The 16,756-nt window shown below is 45.0% G+C and overlaps 1 protein-coding gene across 6 annotated transcripts in view; it reads left to right on the top strand.

Moving 5' to 3' along the window:
* Positions 1-16,756, top strand: part of Slc38a1 (solute carrier family 38 member 1) — a 97,278-nt gene that overhangs the window by 61,775 nt on the left and 18,747 nt on the right. For all 6 annotated transcript variants that reach the window (XM_041642707.1, XM_041642706.1, XM_041642703.1 and 3 more), the window contains exon 5: positions 14,630-14,703. In XM_041642707.1, coding sequence (XP_041498641.1) covers positions 14,630-14,703 — 74 coding nt within the window. The remainder of the gene's footprint in view (positions 1-14,629; positions 14,704-16,756) is intronic.

Below are 16,756 nucleotides of genomic sequence, written 5' to 3'. Positions count from 1 at the left end.
GCACGCCTTTAATCCCAGCACTTGGGAGGCAGAGGCAGGTGGATCCCTGTGAGTTCGAGGCCAGCCAGGTCTACAAGAGCGAGTTCCAGGACAACTAGGACTATTACATAGGGAAACCCTGTCTCAATAAAACAAAACAAAGCAAAAACTGTCTTTATACTAAATGTATACATTCCCAGAAGGCCTCAGGGTGATGAAAGATGCCCACTAAGGTGATAATTTTGCTCTAAGCAAAAGATGGCTCATGTGGTACGCATCAGATTATTTTTGTTGATGCTAAGTCATCTTCTTTGGCCACTCCCAAGGAAAAACAAATATGTAATATAAAGAACGGAGTGGTTAAATTGAAGTCACCAAGGAGACCCTGTCCTTCCGGATGCTCCTAGGAGGTCCGTGGGCATGGCTATGTTCATCTCCCTTGTCAGTCAGTTTCTTGTTTTTAAAATTCTTTGAGTTATGGTCACGGTTCCTTAGAAATGTTTTGAAGAGAAAAAAATGTTCTTTTGCTGGCTGCAAAACCCACTGGCCTCAGAGGCGCTCGCTCGAGAATAATGACACTCGAAGCAGAGAAGTGGCACGATCAGCTTGCCAACATTTGGAACCGATGTAGAAAGGACAGGGCTAGAGCCATTGAACTCTATTGAAATTCATTGGATTTAGAAGCTTTTCAGAAACAGAGAAATCCCCAACAATGAGGGCCTGTTTTGTAAACAGAAAGAGCTGGCCTGTGTAGGAGTTGGGTCCCAGGCATTGTTTTTGAAAGTTGAACTCTCCTTGCTTAGTTTGGGTCACCTGAGATGCCTCTGATAAATGGGTTCCAAGAATTCTATTCTCTTGGTCTCAGATGGGAGCCTGTGTGTTTGTGTTTGCTTGTGTGTGCTATGCACATGCGCAAGGCTTCACCTGGTTTACCTCTGAAGCCTCTGGTGCTTCAGTCATTTCAAGAGCACCGCACCATGGCCTCTATGTTGCCCTACTGTATTCTTCTTAGCTTGTAAGAGAGAACTCTGTGGTCCTTAGTCCTCACCCCGTTATCCAGCTCCACGATGTCCAGAATGCTTTTCTGTTAACCCTGGCTCAAAGTAGACAGGGCGTGCTTGGCCACAGCAGGAGAGATAGGGGTTTAATAAAGTCTGGAGATACAGGTTTGCAAAGGAAACTTAAATTTCATCTCCTGAAGCAATAGCCAACTTAATAGAAAGGAAATCTGCAGTCTCCGCTTACGGTGTAGGCGTTTTGCTTGGCTCCATGTTAGATGCGTGGCATCACTTCCCATTTTACAGATGAAGGAAATTGAGATTCATAGAGGTCAAGTGGCTTTTCTTGGGTGACAATAATTCCTGGGAGTCAGGGATCATATCTGTTCTGCATTCCTGCTCCACTTCTTATCCACGGGCATGTGTGCAAGTTCCAGTGGAAATGGAGTGAGGGGGGACACGTAGATGGAGCCCCTCCCCATCTAGCAAGCTTCTGGAACTGGAATCTAAACCCGGTCTAAATCGTTTCTCCTGTTATAAGGACTTTATCTTTCAGAGGCTGAAAGTGGGCGGTGGAATATTCTAGGTTTGAAGTGAAGAGAAGAAAAGTCGATTGTCCTTGTAGGATACCGGAGGAGTGAGGACAATGTCACCCGTCACACATTAAGTCCTGCACCAATGCACAGGCCTCTGCCCACTATTGGGAAAACAGGAAGTGATTGTAAGAGCTCGCTTTCCAACCAGTACAACTTCCTCCTCCAAGCTCAGGCCTCCTGCTTTCTATTTTTGTCTTCGTGTCTCTTTGAAACCCCTCTCTTTGTGGGGTAATATTAGACTCAGACATCAGGGAGATGGATTTTGCTTTCTAGACAAAAATAGCTAACGAACCATGGGGCTAGTGCAAGGTAAGATTTGCATGAACGGATTTAGACTTGTCTGCAAGGGAACAAATGAAAGGTGTCGGATGGGTGATTGGTTCCTGCTTGGTCCTGAGCCAGCCTGTTAGACCCGTGGCTTTCCTTGGGCCATTGTGTGAGCAGAACAAGTCATTGCCCTCCACCGGGTCCTAGAATCTGATCTTTTTGCTCTGCTACTGGGGGAGAATCCTTAGCCTTTCTGTGCTTCACTGACCTGTAAGTAGGGCCAGGGATGGTAGCACTGAGAAGTGAAATACAGTGCTTAGGATGAACACGACAAAGTTTGTTTTTTGTTATTAACCAATTAAATGCTTTGTTGATTATGTTGGGAATCCTTTTGGGTTAAAGGTCTAAAAATCTTTTCATGTAAGAGGATTTTGAGTTTTTTAAAGCCTTTAGAATACTAAGGTGAAGCCGGGAGGTGGTGGCACACGCCTTTAATCCCAGAACTCAGGAGGCAGAGGCAGGTGGATCTCTGTGAGTTCGAGACCAGCCTGGTCTAGAAGAGCTAGTTCCAGGACAGGAACCAAAAAAAAGCTACAGAGAAACCCTGTCTCAAAAATCAAAAAAAAAAAAAAAAAAGAATACTAAGATACTAAGGTGAATTATGGACTGAAACCTGCTGTGGTCCTCTTCATGCTGCTTTCAGTGTGCGTCTCCTTCCCATTGAGTTCTGAGTGAATGAAGTTCTCTGTGTCCCTTGCCTCTCATGCTACACTGGTGTGACTCCCCAGGGGGGGCAACCACTGCTGGAACCTCCAAAGGACCTGTGGTCAGTGTGTCTTTCCCCATCTACCTTCAATGTTAGGGTCCCTCACTTATACCCATCTCTTGTCCACACTCGTTTTTTCCTGTTTGAAGATTTATTGTTTTAAAGGGAGGACGTGAGTGAGTGTATGTGTATGAGTATGTGTGTGTTTGTCTGCATACACTCACGAGTACGGGTGACTGTGAGGCCAGAGACGTCAGATCCCCAGAACAGGAATTACAGGCAGTTGTAAGCAACCTGGTGTTGGTGCTGGAAACCGAACTGTGGTCCCCTGGAGGAGGAGTACAAACCTTTAACCCCTTAACATCTTTCCAGCCCTGCCCTCATTTTTCTTTTCCCCTGTCAAGATCTCTATCATGAGCCTGGAAATCCCTAGGTCTGAGCCTTCCCACCAGACAGCCAGTTTTTGATTTCCGTCCCCACTCTGTGGTGTCCTGCCCCTCTGCCATTTCCAGTTCCCCTCAACAGAGATTTCAGTCTTTACGGACTGAATTGGGATCTGACCGAGGAGCAAGGGAGGTTAGCAAAGATAAAAGGTGAAGAACTAGAGGTAGAAGCCCATGAAGGAGAAGCCAGCAGTAGAGGAAGAATGCGGGGGATGGGGGAAGGTGAATGGCCAGAAAGCAATGGATGGTTCCTTCTGGTTGACCCAATTCTGTTGTACTGGATTTAAAATCTTTCTTACAAATATCCTCCATCAACCAGCAGACAGACTGAGCTTTTAAGTGAGGGTGTGGGTTGCTGGGGAAACAGCACTTGACCCACAGGCTGCCTTTGCTTTGCTTTAGTTTTTGTGTGAGCTGTTCTGCCTACCTCATTGAAGCTGATAAAGTTGCTTTATACTGCTACCTGGATTTAGAAGGGAAAGAATTAGATGTTTGGTGTCAGCACAGAAGAGGCCAACATGCCGCTTTCCCTGGTGCTAAATCCAAATGGGTACACCACCAGCTGTTCCCACCGTGCCACTGGGGTTCAGCTCTGATGCGATGCGGGCTGTGCATGTGATGTGCGTTCATGTGAGGTGGGCGTCAAGGCCACCCTGACTCCAAGGAACAGCTTCAAGGTCACAGGCAGCAGTGAGTGGTGGGGTCTGAGGATGACAGTGAAACTGAATGGCCAGAATGGACAGGTCAGGCTGTGGTGGCAATATCTATGCCAGCCTGGTAATTCTCAGAGCCCTTAGGAAGCTTCCAGAAGACCGAAGGCAAAAGAGAAAACCCAGATACCCTGGAAACAGCACCTTTAATCAGACAGCTAGAGTCTGCCTGATAGATTCAACCTGAATTTTTAGGGAGGGAACTCTCTGGAACCCTTGAAATCCTGGGGACTGTTCAGTCTCTGGGCTGCAAGGTTGGTGGTCACCATCCTCATGACTACACAGATGTCATCAACATGGCGTGGGTTGCCCAGCTAGTTAACAGTGGACCATAGCTCTGTGCAAAACATCTGACAAGGGAAAAAAAAAAAGAGGGAAAATTACATCGTGTGCTGATTGATGCTCAACACCTAACGAAGGCATGGGGGAGGGGTGAAGAAGGGGGAAATTACATCGCGTGCTGATTGATGCTCAACACCTAGCGAAGGTGTGGGGGAGGGGTGTAAAAATGATTAAATATATACCTGTGTGACGGAAGGAAGCTTAAAGGAGTTGCCAGAAACACGGTCCCAGCCTGGTTTTTCACAGAGCCCGTCGGTGTCACACAACAGTGGTAGCTGGGTGGCCGATGTGTGCTTCCTTTCACTGTATTCTTCCCTGTTTCCAGTAGCTGAGCTGGGTTGCCCATAGGGCATCTCTCTGCAGACAACGTGGGAGGAACATAGACAGATGTGTCATATTATGAGAATCAGGAACAACTGAGATGTGTGTGCCGTAGGGCCAGAGCTGGGCTGTATGCCTAGCTGCTGCCGGCGTGGTCCATGGACCAGACCACCAGCATCAGCGCTTCTGGGAGGCTTGTTCGCTGTTGCAAGTGTGTGTGTCCATGGACCACGAGCACCAGCGCTACTGGGAGGGGCTTGTTAGGGCACTCCAGACCTGCCAAATACAATATTCATCTCTCCGAGTCCTCCAGGTAATTCATGCTAGAGTCCACAGTGTGGTGCAGACTCTGGCAAGACAGGGCAGGGAAGGGCAATCTGTTCTTCCGAGAGAAACTGGTCCTGGGGGAGGTGCAAGCTCTCAGCTGTGTGACAGCCCCAGATACCCTCCCCCCACCTGCACTACTTTTGGGTTCACAGCCGTGGCTTGCAGTTTCATCTCCCTCTCTTCCAAGGGCTCAGCTGCTGAGGTGGGAGTGTTGAGAGCACTTTGCTGTATAATTAGACCTTCACAATCCAGTGTCACCTCTCCTAAGGTGTCATGACATACTTGTTTGTGATGGTGGCTTGGGGGTACTTTACAATCAAATCTCCCAATACTTGTGATATCATTACCGTGATCATGATATAGAATATTTAATCACTGCAAACATTCTAGTTCCTTCTGTTGTTACACCTTTCGGTTTCATCCACATATACACCTGTACTTTTTAAAAAACATACATATATAATCAACATAGTTGTTGTAATACAAGCGGTGGGGCTGCATCCCCGGCACCCAGGCGCCCGCATGGCTAGCTTATGCCCCGAAATAATTACACGGAAACTGTATTCTTTTGAACACTGCCTGGCCCATTAGTTCCAGCCTCTTATTGGCTAGCTCTTACATATTGATCTAATCCATTTCTAATATTCTGTGTAGCACCACAAGCTGGCTTACCAGGAAAGATCTTAACTTGCATCTGTCTGGAGTGGGAGAATCATGGCAACTCACTGACTCGGCTTCTTTCTCCCAGCATTCTGTTCTGTCTACTCCGCCTACCTAATTTTCTGTCCTATTAGGGCCAAGCAGTCTCTTTATTTAACCAATGAAATTAACACAAAACAGAAGACTCTCCCCCATCACATAGTAACAATAAATCATTTTTAAAAAGTATAGATGTTTTAGGAGGTGGCTTCGTTGGCAAAGTACATGGACACAAGTGCAAAGATCTAAGTTCAATCCCCAGAACCTGGGTTTTGTTTTGTGTTTTAAAAAAGTGTTGTTGTGGTTCAAGTTTGAAATCCCAGCTCTGGTGAGCTGGAAACAGGCAGATTCCTGGGACTTGCAGACCAGCCAACCTCACCTACTTGGCAAGCTCTACGCCATTGAGAAATTCTTATCTCAAACAACAAGATGAACAACTTCCAAGGAACAACACCTGTATTGTCCTCTGGCCTCTAGGGTCACAATGTACACACATGCATGTGCACCTACACAAGCAGAAACACACACACACACACACACGAAAATAGGTACTTAGAAGCTCATTGAAATTAGTGAAAATTTTCTCGCAGAAAGTAGAATAAGTGTATCTTACAACACTGCCCCCCCCAAAGGTAAGTGTCTAGGCCCTTGCCCATAGAACATCCCCTTCCCCCACCTCTACCCAACAACCTTCGGAGACCCCAAGCAGCCTACACACACACACACACACACACTACCATCCTTCTCCATATCTGTGACCACCAGAGCCTTGGCCCAGACTGACCCTGGAGAGGAGCCCCAGAACCTTATCAACATCCACTAGAGGCACAGATTCTCCTGCACCCAGAGAAAATTCATACCAAAATTAAATCAAGAACAGATAAATAATTTAATATAGACCTGTAACCCCCTAAGGAAATAGAAGTAGTCATCAAATGTCTCCCAATCAGGGCCAGATGGTTTCAGTGCAGAATTCTACCAGAATTTCAAAGAAGAGCTAATACCTATACTCCTCAAAGTGTTCCACACAATAGAAACAGAAGGAACATTGCCAAACTCCTTTTAAGAGGTTACAGTTACCCTAGTACCCAAACTACACAAAAATGCAACTAAAAAAGGAAATTACAGACCAATGTCCCTCATGAACATTGATGCAAAATACTCAATAAAATACTGGCAAACCAAATCCAAGAACACACGAAAAAAAATTATCTACCATGATCAAGTTGGCTTCATCCCAGAGATGGAGGGATGGTTCAACACATGAAAATCTCTATCAATATAATTCACCATATAAATAAACTGAAAGAAAAAGAACATATCATCATCTCATTAGATGCTCAAAAAGCATTTGACAAAATCCAACACCCCTTCATGATAAAAGTCTTAGAGAGATCATGGATACAAGGAATGTATCTAAACATAATAAAATCAATATGCAGTAAGTCAACAACCAACATCAAATTAAATGGAAAGAAACTCAAAGTGATTCCACTAAAATCAGGAACAAGACAAGGCTTTCCACTCTCTCCATACCTATTTAACATAGTACTCCAAGTTCTTGATGGAGCAATAAGACAACAAAAGGAGATCAAAGGTATACAAACTGGAAAGGAAGAAGTCAATCTTTTGCTGTTTGCAGGTAATATGATAGTATACATAAGTGATCCCAAAAAATTGATGAGGGAACTCCTACAGCTGATAAACAGTTTCAGTAATGTGGCAGGATACAAGATCACCTCAAAAAAAAAAATCAGTAGCCCTCCTATATACAAATGATAAAGAAGCTGAGAAAGAAATCAGAGAAACATCAACATTTAAAATAACCACAAATAACATAAAATATCTTGGGTAACATTATCCAAGGAAGTGAATGACAAGAACTTTAAGTTTTTGAAGAAAAATTGAAGAACATACCAGAAAACGGAAAGATCTCCCATGCTCTTGGGTAGGTAGAATTAACATAGTAAAAATGGCAATCTTACCAAAAGCAATCTGCAAGTTCAATGCAATGTCCATCAAACTCCCAGCATAATTCTTCATAGACCTTGAAAGAACAATACTCAACTTCATATGGGAAAACAAACCCAGAATAGTCAAAACAATCCTATACAAGAAAGGATCTTCTGGAGGCATCACCATCCCTGACATCAAGCTCTATTATAGAGCTACAGTAATGAAAACAGCATGGTATCGGCATAAAAACAGACAGGTTGACCAATGGAATCAAATTGAAGACCCTCATATTGATTCACACACCTATGAACATCTGATTTTTGATGAAGAAGATGAAATTATACAATGGAAAATAAAGAACAGATCTTCAACAAATGGTGCTGGCATAACTTGATGTCAACATGTAAAAGAATGAAAATAGACCCATATCTATCCCCATACACAAAACTTAAGTCCAAATGGATTAAAGACCTCAACATAAATCCAGCTACACTGAACAGGAAGTGGGAAGTAGCCTTGAACATATGGGTACAAGAGACTACTTATTAAATATAACACCAGTACCACAGGCACTGAGAGCAGCAATTAATAAATGGGACCTCCTGAAACTGAGAAGCTTCTATAAAGCAAAGGACACAGTCACTTAGACAAAACGGCAGCCTGCAGAGTGGGAAAAGTTCTTCACTAATCCCACATCGGACAGAGAACTATCTCTAAAATGTATAAAGAACTCAAGAAACCAGACATCAAGTTGTCAAATAATCCTATCAAAAAATGGGGCACAGATTTAAACAGAGAATTATAACTGAAAAATTGTAAATGTCCAAAAGACACCCAAGGAAATGCTCAACATCATTAACCATCAGGGAAATGCAAATCAAAACGACTCTGAGATACCATCTTATACCAGTCAAAATGGCTAAGATCAAAAACACCAATAACAGCTTATGCTGGAGAGGATGTAGAGTAAGGGGAACACTCCTCCATTGGAGTGCAAAATTGCACAACCACTTTGGAAATCAGTGTGGCCATTTGTCAGAAAACTGGGAATCCGTCTACCAGCAATATCACTCTTGGGCATATACCCAAAGGATGCACACTCATACCACAAAGACATTTGCTCCACGGTGTTCATAGAAGCATTATTCATAACAACCAGAACCTGGAGGCAACCTAGATGCCCCTCAACCAAAGAATGGATAAAGAAGATGTGATACGTTTGCACAATAGAGTACTACTCAGCGGTCAAAAGCAATGGGATCTTTAAATTTGCATACAAATGGATGGAACTAGGAAAAAAACATCCTGAGTGAAGCAACCCAGGCCCAGATAGACAAACATGGTACGTACTCACTCATAAGTGGATATTAGATGTAAAGCAAAGAATAACCAGCCAATAGTCCACAATACCAGAGAAGCTAGGTAACAAGGAGAACCCTAAGAGAGACATACATGGATCCCCCTGGGAAGGGGAAACAGACAAGACCTGCTAAGAAAATTAGGAGGGGGGAAGGAAAATGGGTGAGGGAGGAGGAAAGCATGAGGGAACGGGATGCTCAAGAAGTGAACAGTTAGTGGGGAGAAGAAAGGGAAATACTGTGATTAAAGGAGCCATTAAAGGACTGGTGAGGGGCATGGCACTGAGGAAATTCCTAGGAGTCCACAAGGATGACCCCATCTAGGACTCTAGGCGGCAGTGGAGAGGGTACCTAGACTGGCCTTCCCCTGTAATCAGAGCGATGACCACTTTAATTGTTATCATGGAACCTTCAACAGCAACTGATGGAAGCAGATGCAGAGATCTACAGCAAAGCACTGGGCTGACCTGTGGGAGACCAGCCCAGAAGAGGGAGGAGCGAAAATATGAGCAAGGAGGGCTCATGACCATGATGGTGATATACACGATCAGCTGACCTGGACTGTCACTGACAGTCTCACTGACTCTGGACTGATGGGGGCGGGCACGACACGGACCACATGACTTGGGCAGTCTGTGGGGTCAGTGGCAGTGGTACCGGGACTTGTCCCTGGTGCTTGAGCTGGTGTCTGGGGGTGCATTCTCTTTGGAGGGATGCCTTACTAGGCCTGAATGTAGGGAGGAGGGCCTTGGTCTTGCCTTGGAGTGAGGTGTAGGGCTTTGTTGGCTCCCCATGAGAAACTTTGCTCTTTTTGATGAGTGGGGAGTGGGGGTGGAGTGGAAGTAGGAGCAGGGATAGCTATGTAAAATGAAAAAAGATTATATTTAAAAAAATCTTAGGGGAGGGAAATGGGAGGATGGGAGGAGGTGGAAATTTTTAATAAAAAAAATCTTAGTAAAAAAAAAAAAAAGAACACTATCCCAGTAATTCAGAATATTGTGGAGGGCAGGCTTATTTCCTGGGACTAAATGTGGGGGAGATTCTTTTTGTGCTTTGTGAGGTCTCAAGCCTTATCCTAGAGTAAATGATTAAACAGCTCATTTACATACAGTTGCTGCAGGAGAAAGCTCCAGCATTGTCCTTTAGTCACCAGACTAACGACTGAGATAAGTGTGAACAGCCAGGTCACAGGAGCGGCTTGGATAGATAGGTGTGTCTCCGTTTTACTGAGATACTGATGTAGTCTCGCATAATTTCCAGGCAAGATCCTTATTTTGAGTTTATGGATTCTTAGCTCATTTGCATGTTGGTGTTGAGTATGAATAGGTGAGGGAAACCATCATCGCCTGACTTGTAATCTAGGGATAAAGACACATAGCGAAGCTGTAAGACAGGAAGAGCATTATGGGCGCCAGGTAGAAAGGGGAGGCAGCCGCAGATGGTTGCCTTTGGGCATGCTTGCGACTAGGAATAGAGAGTCCTTCCTGCTGGGCAGCTGTGAAGCATGAGGCAGTAGGTGCTAGGCCTGTCTGAGCTGAAGGCTTGGACTTGAATAGCTGCCTTATGGGTGACTAGCTTAGGTCATCTTCCGCAGGTGTAGTCCATGAGACTCACAGTCTCCCACCAGTGGTTTGGGAGAAGGCACACAGAAGATTGGAAGCTGATGAGATGACCAGTATATAGTGAAAAGGATTAGCAATTGAAAAGGATGTCACGTGACTTGAGAGATCAAATGTAGTATATGTACAGATGGTGTCTTGTGCTTTGATAGACAAAATAGAGCCAGGTAAGCTTAGCAGAATCTCAAAAAAACCAAACCAACCAAGCAAATAACAGCAACGGAACAGAAGAAGTTGGTCTGATTGCCGGAAAAATGAATCTCAAAATGGGCTGTTTCTTCTTTTAGTGTGTGATGTTCAACTCAGAAATTTCTTCTTTTAGTGTGTGATGTTCAACTCAGAAAATTAAAAAATTCCATCATGGTTTGCACCATTTAGACAAAAAAGTGGTGTTGTGCCTTTGTGTTTGTCTCAGCACGTAGCCCTTGAGGTTGGCTTGAGGTGGAGACAGCCCAGATACTTACAGAATGAACAGATGAAAGGGTCAGAGTTGGTTAAGTCAGCGCACAGCAGTTCCCAGGGCTGCTCAGCAGAAAAGCCTCTTTGGGTAGATTGAGAAAGGCCCAGAAGCCAATTGACATCCGAATGTAGAAGTAACTGCAGCTGTGTCAGCTCAGCCTCATTTCTAACACACAGAACTTCTAGAAATAGAACGGGTTGCCTAGTGCATCCCCCATCAGGAGGCATTGCGGATTCCGACATCTGCCTGTTGGCACAGAGCAGAGAGGTCTCCTTTCTGGGTGAAATGCCAGGCAGTCTTGGAAGACTGTGCTCTGCTCCAGGAGTCCAGAATTCTGTTTCCTAGCAGCCTTCTCATCAGGAGAAACAAATCTCCTACTCTATTCCTGGAACACAGCTTGGGAAAGAGGTTCTTTATTTGGGGGGGGGGGTCTTTATTTCTATCTCATAGTAGCGCAGGCTAGCCTTGAACATGCTAAGGAGCTGAAGCTAGCCTTAAATTCGTGATCACCTGCTACCACGTCTCAAACGCTCGGATTCCAGGCTCGTGCCACCACATCTGGCTGTTTCCTACACCGCATCTTTTGGAGTGTTACGAACACAATTCTTCAGACTCCTAACCATGCCCTTCACCTTGGCAGCTCTCTCTCCACCCCTCCCACCTGTCCCCGTACAGTTACTCGTTCTAGTTCCTTTCTTGGCAAAGGGGACACAAGGTTGGAGGAGCCGCACCTCTACAGTGCAGTTACTACCTGCAGTCAGCTTTCCCCGAGTGGTTGGGGGCTGGAGTGATCTCTGAGCGACTTATGTCTTATGTGTTTGACTATTTAGACAAATTGGGTCATTGTTCAGATCACACACACATTTCTCTGTTTTATTCCTCATGGCTTACTCTGTCAGGTGTCAATGGTGTTTGGGTCTTAAAGCATCTCTAACTTGAATTTCTGAAACTACTCTAGGTATGTCAGACAACATAATAGACGACAGTTAGACGACATATTGCTTCTTCCTAAGATCTAAGCCAAAAGGTGCAGCTTGCTAAATTACCTGCTAGACTTTATATATTTTACATATATAGTTTGCTTTTTAGTGGTGTGTTAGAAAAAGGTATTTTAAAATTATTTTGTGTATGGGTGTTTGCCTACGTGTGTGTCTATGTACCGTATGCATACAATGCCTTGTGGAGGCCAGAAGAGAGACTCAGATCCCCTGGGACTGGAACTACAGATGACTATGAGCTACCATGTGGCCACGGGGAATTGAATCCTGGTCCTCTTGGGAGAGCAACCAGCTCTCTTAATCTCTAAGCCATCTCTCAGCCTCAGGTTTTGTATTATGTCGGTTTTCTTTCTTTCTTTCTTTCTTTCTTTCTTTTTTTTTCTTTTTTTTTTTTAGGTTTTTCGAGACAGGGTTTCTCTGTAGCTTTGGAGCCTGTCCTGGCACTAGCTCTTGTAGACCAGGCTGGCCTCGAACTCACAGAGATCTGTTATAGACAAGTTCTGGCTGGGTGTGGTAGCTCACACCTGAAATCTCAGCACTCAGGAGGCCGAGGCAGGAGGCTCATGAGTTTGAGTAGGTTGGATTGTGTGGTAAGAGTGTCCTAGGGGAGGAGAGTGGAAGAAGAAGGGATGCATTTTGGGAAGGATGATGAAGAGAATCTCCTGCTGTGTTCAGGTGTGGGAAAGATGGGGACAGTTTATTAAGATCGTTCATGATCTGCCAGAGATGGTGGCACACCTTTAATCCCAGCACTCGGGAGGCAGAGGCAGGCAGATCTCTGTGAGTTCAAGGATGGTCTGTCTACAAAACAGGTTGCAGGATAGCCAGAACTACACAAAGAAACCCTGTCTCAAAAAAACAAAAACAAAACAAAACAAAAATTTTTCCCTGATTAATACTTGTTCTTGAACAAGGAAGAGGAGCAACAAGAGCTTTTGAAGAGGTTTTTCACCTCTCCCATTGACGTGAGGCCACTGAGTGTCATCTACAGAGAAACGGGGCTCACAGAATGTGGAAAGGAACCGTGTGCAAGAGCTGTGTGGTCCCAGGGGCTCTTTATTGGATGGGAGAGTATGCAGATGTGTTCCTAGAACGCCTGAGACAGTCTGCAGATGTTGATAACCAGCCCTTCAGCTGGATGCATCTTCTCCTTACAAGATTATACTTTTCATCCATCATTCTTGGGTCTATGGTTGATAATGCCTCCTCTGCACTCCTTGTTAGTCAAGGATATCATAAGGCAAATCCTAAATTGGCCCTTTTCCTGTCCACCCGAGAGGAAGTCTGCATTACCCCGTGCCTTGGGGCTATCACATGTGCCTGTAGAAGTTGCCCCTTGATATTCAATGAAACACAAAGTTTGTTACTTCAGTGTGTATTTTGTTTAGAAGACTTGTTTGGTTCTCCTTTTCTAAATCCAGCTAAGTCCTAACCCATTGAAAACTCCGGGGTGGGCAATAAATGCTCTTGGTATTTCCCTGCTCCTCAATCAGAATAGGCCATAGGGGACTTCCTGTCTTCCTCCCCCTCTTCACTCACAGATCTCTGCCAGATACTTATGAATTGGAATGCAGTTTCTCTACAGTCATGAAGACCTCCGTTCCCCTCCGTCAGCAGGGCGGTTCGGTTTTTCTCTCCTTTCTCCTGGGGTTTGTTTTGCCTCTGTGGAACTTAGCCTTCTTGTTTCCGGATCCGTTTCTGGAGTCCCATCTGTTCTGGTGACCGTGAACTCCTTATTCGTCTCTCCAAGGCAGCACAGTGTGTGTGCAGGGGAAACAAACGCCGTGGAATCAGAGAGAGCAGCCTTTCTGTCCAGGTGAAGGGGGGAGAGAGAGGCCAGAAAAGGTGGCCGCTGCCCCGGGGCTGCAGGCCCACAGGTGTGCATTTGGGAGCCTGAGCTCACAGAGAGCCAAGTGTCTCTCAATGGTGAAAATAACTGCTTTTAATTCTGCTAAGGCTAACGCAGAGCCAATATATGCAAAGCATTGTCCTTGTATGGAGGGAGTAAGTGGTTTTGTGTGAGGACAAATTGTATTTTTTTTTCTCTCTCTCTCCTTTTTTAATAAACAAGCTTTATTTTCAGTTATCATGTCTGTTTTACCCGAGTACTTTAGAAATAATGTGTGTGCCCTCCCTCATCACTTTAAACATTCATTTTCTTGAGAAAGGGTCTGCCCGTGAGCCAGCTGTGCCGAAACAAAAACATGAATTTGTTCTCATGTTGTACTTGATTGCGAAAGTGCCCCACATTTTAGAGAGGCTTGCGGTGGTCGAAGAGGAACCAGGTGCAAAGTAAAAAATGAGATGAATGGTATCAAGTACAAATATTGAGCAATAGCTACCAAGTGGTCACATCCGATGGTGTCTTTGGGTTATATACATGGGAAATCAGACGTAGAGGAAGTCAAGAAAGTCTGCTAAAGTCGCATGGTCGCTCTCTCAGGCCACTGACGTTTTTCCCTGCCACCCCATCAAACCACTTTCCCACCCGGATGTAACCGGAGAGTGTTCATGCCATAGGCTACAAAGGCTTGCTTTCATATCCCGATCTCACAGCCGTCACCTGAGTGTCCCCATGTAGCTGCTCGGGTTTTGAATTACTTCACAGGTGGGGACTGGTGCATTGACCCAGACTCTGGTGAGCATTTCATCTGATAGAATTTTCATGGAGATTTTCAGCAGGCAGCTAACTTGATGCTAACTAGTCATGTTAACTAACTGACAGGAGACCTTTGCGCTTCCAAAATGTGTTTTCTAGATAATACAATTGGATTATTTTCTTTGCTACAGGATACTTCTGACTTCGGTGACTTTGCTGTCTATATACTCAATAAACCTTCTGTTGATTTGTTCCAAGGAAACGGGTAAGCTGAGATGCACGATTTTGTTGAAGGCAGGATGCTGATGGGCAATGTGGATTGTGTCGTTTACAGTGGACTCTCAGTTGTCCCTGTTTTTCTAGTTTGGGATCACTTCATTTTAAAGGCTTCACTGTTTCCTTAGGTCTTTGTAAACCCCGAACAAAGATCCTATGCTTTTATGTCATAGCTTCCAAGGTCTTAAGTAAACAGGTCTTTTGTGCTCTTTTGTGCATATTCCAAGGAGAAAATGTTACTCCCGAGGCATTGTGGGAGTGAGCGTGCTACCCGGGACTTGAAGTCCTCTGGCCAGTGTTAACACCTGACGTGTTTATTTTCTATTGCTGGGACACCGGATCATGTTTGCAATACTTTGACTTTTACATTAGCTAAAGCCACCTTGGCCAGCTGTTGTATACAGATGACTGGAATGTTTTGTAATAAATTCAGGGTCCGCCCATTATCTAGTTTAAACATCAGTCTTACATGAGGTTGAGCAAAGGTTTAACTATAGCCTAACCCAAATTGCTTCTTGTGAAATTATGAACTTTTGAAATTGTGATCTGCCAACAAGAAAGATAAATTTCTTTTTCTTTCCTTCCTTCCTTCCTTCCTTCCTTTTCTTTCTTTCTTTCTTTCTTTCTTCTCTTCCTTCTTTCCTTCCTTTCTGTAAATTGGTTCAGGAATTTACTATTTATTGAAATGAACTAGTTGATCACTTGAGAATTTTTCTACAGCCAAAATTCTCTTCAGGCAGATTTGTTTGCACTTTCATTGGGTAGTTGCTTGTCTTTGAACTGTATTTCCATGTTATGAAAACTCTTACGTAGTGACTACTAGACATTGTTGCGTTTAAAACAGGAGGGATTGATGGGACATTATGAAGATACTTCTCGTAAGTTTTGAAAAAGTGTTTGACAGCTTCACGTAGTTTTAGTAGTTTTGCCCCCATCTCCAAGCCTTCCAACTAGAACCCTTCCAACAAGTCTTCCCCACTTACTTTTGTATGTGGTCCACTGAATTAGCAATTTCAAGCACGGGAGGGAGATTGGTTACTGGATCAAGGGCAACTATTGGTGGCTACGCCACTCAAAAAAATGACCCCTCCACCAACCATTGTCAGTAGTTCCTCAGGGAAGGGTGGAGCCTCATGGGCCCTCCTTGATCTGCGATGAAATTTCTGTGGGCCCAATCAGGTCCAGGCTTTGTGCAGACAACCACAGCTGCAGTGGGCTCCATAGTGCAGCAGTTGTGCAGAGTCTGGTAGACAGCATCTTGCTGTACCCCTCCCCATCCTCTGGCTCTTACATCCTCCCTGCACCCCTCCCCATCCTCTGGCTCTTACATCCTCCCTGCACCCCTCCCCATCCTCTGGCTCTTACATCCTCCCTGCACCCCTCCCCATCCTCTGGCTCTTACATCCTCCCTGCACCCCTCCCCATCCTCTGGCTCTTACATCCTCCCTGCACCCCTCCTCATCCTCTGGCTCTTACATCCTCCCTGCACCCCTCCCCATCCTCTGGCTCTTACATCCTCCCTGCACCCCTCCCCATCCTCTGGCTCTTACATCCTCCCTGCACCCCTCCCCATCCTCTGGCTCTGCATCCTCCATAGCCCTTTTTCCATGATGTTTCCTGAGCCTCGGAGGAGGTGATGGGTTTTCCTATTTAAGGCCAAGCACTCTATCATCACTTACCTTTAGCACTGTGGCCCGTTATAGCTTCTGCATTAGCTGCCCCCACAGCAAGAAGCCATTATTCTCAAAGGGCGAAGCAGGGCTGGAGTCAAAGTATGGGTGGGCTTCCTACTTCAAGGAGAAGACAATTCTCTGTAAGCCTAATCAGTTCAGCACATTGATTCAGAGGAAATCTTTTTTTGGTCTCAAGCATGAGGGTCTTGAAAAATCAAATCCCTAATCTTTCCTTGTAATATTCCGGAAGCCAGCGTCACAAAGGAGAAACCGTGCTGGTATCTGACATTAGACAGGTCAAGGTGGTTCCAAATGACAGTGCCTTCGCCCTTCTAGTGCCGAGGTTTGAGTTTGGGAAAGGCTGAAGGA

Source organism: Microtus oregoni, unplaced genomic scaffold (genome assembly GCF_018167655.1).
Source record: "Microtus oregoni isolate MIOR12 unplaced genomic scaffold, Mior012 000077F_ref0000221, whole genome shotgun sequence".
Lineage (NCBI taxonomy): Eukaryota > Metazoa > Chordata > Mammalia > Rodentia > Cricetidae > Microtus > Microtus oregoni.
Note: the sequence above shows the minus strand (reverse complement) of the source record. Positions and strands in the feature narration are given on the sequence as shown.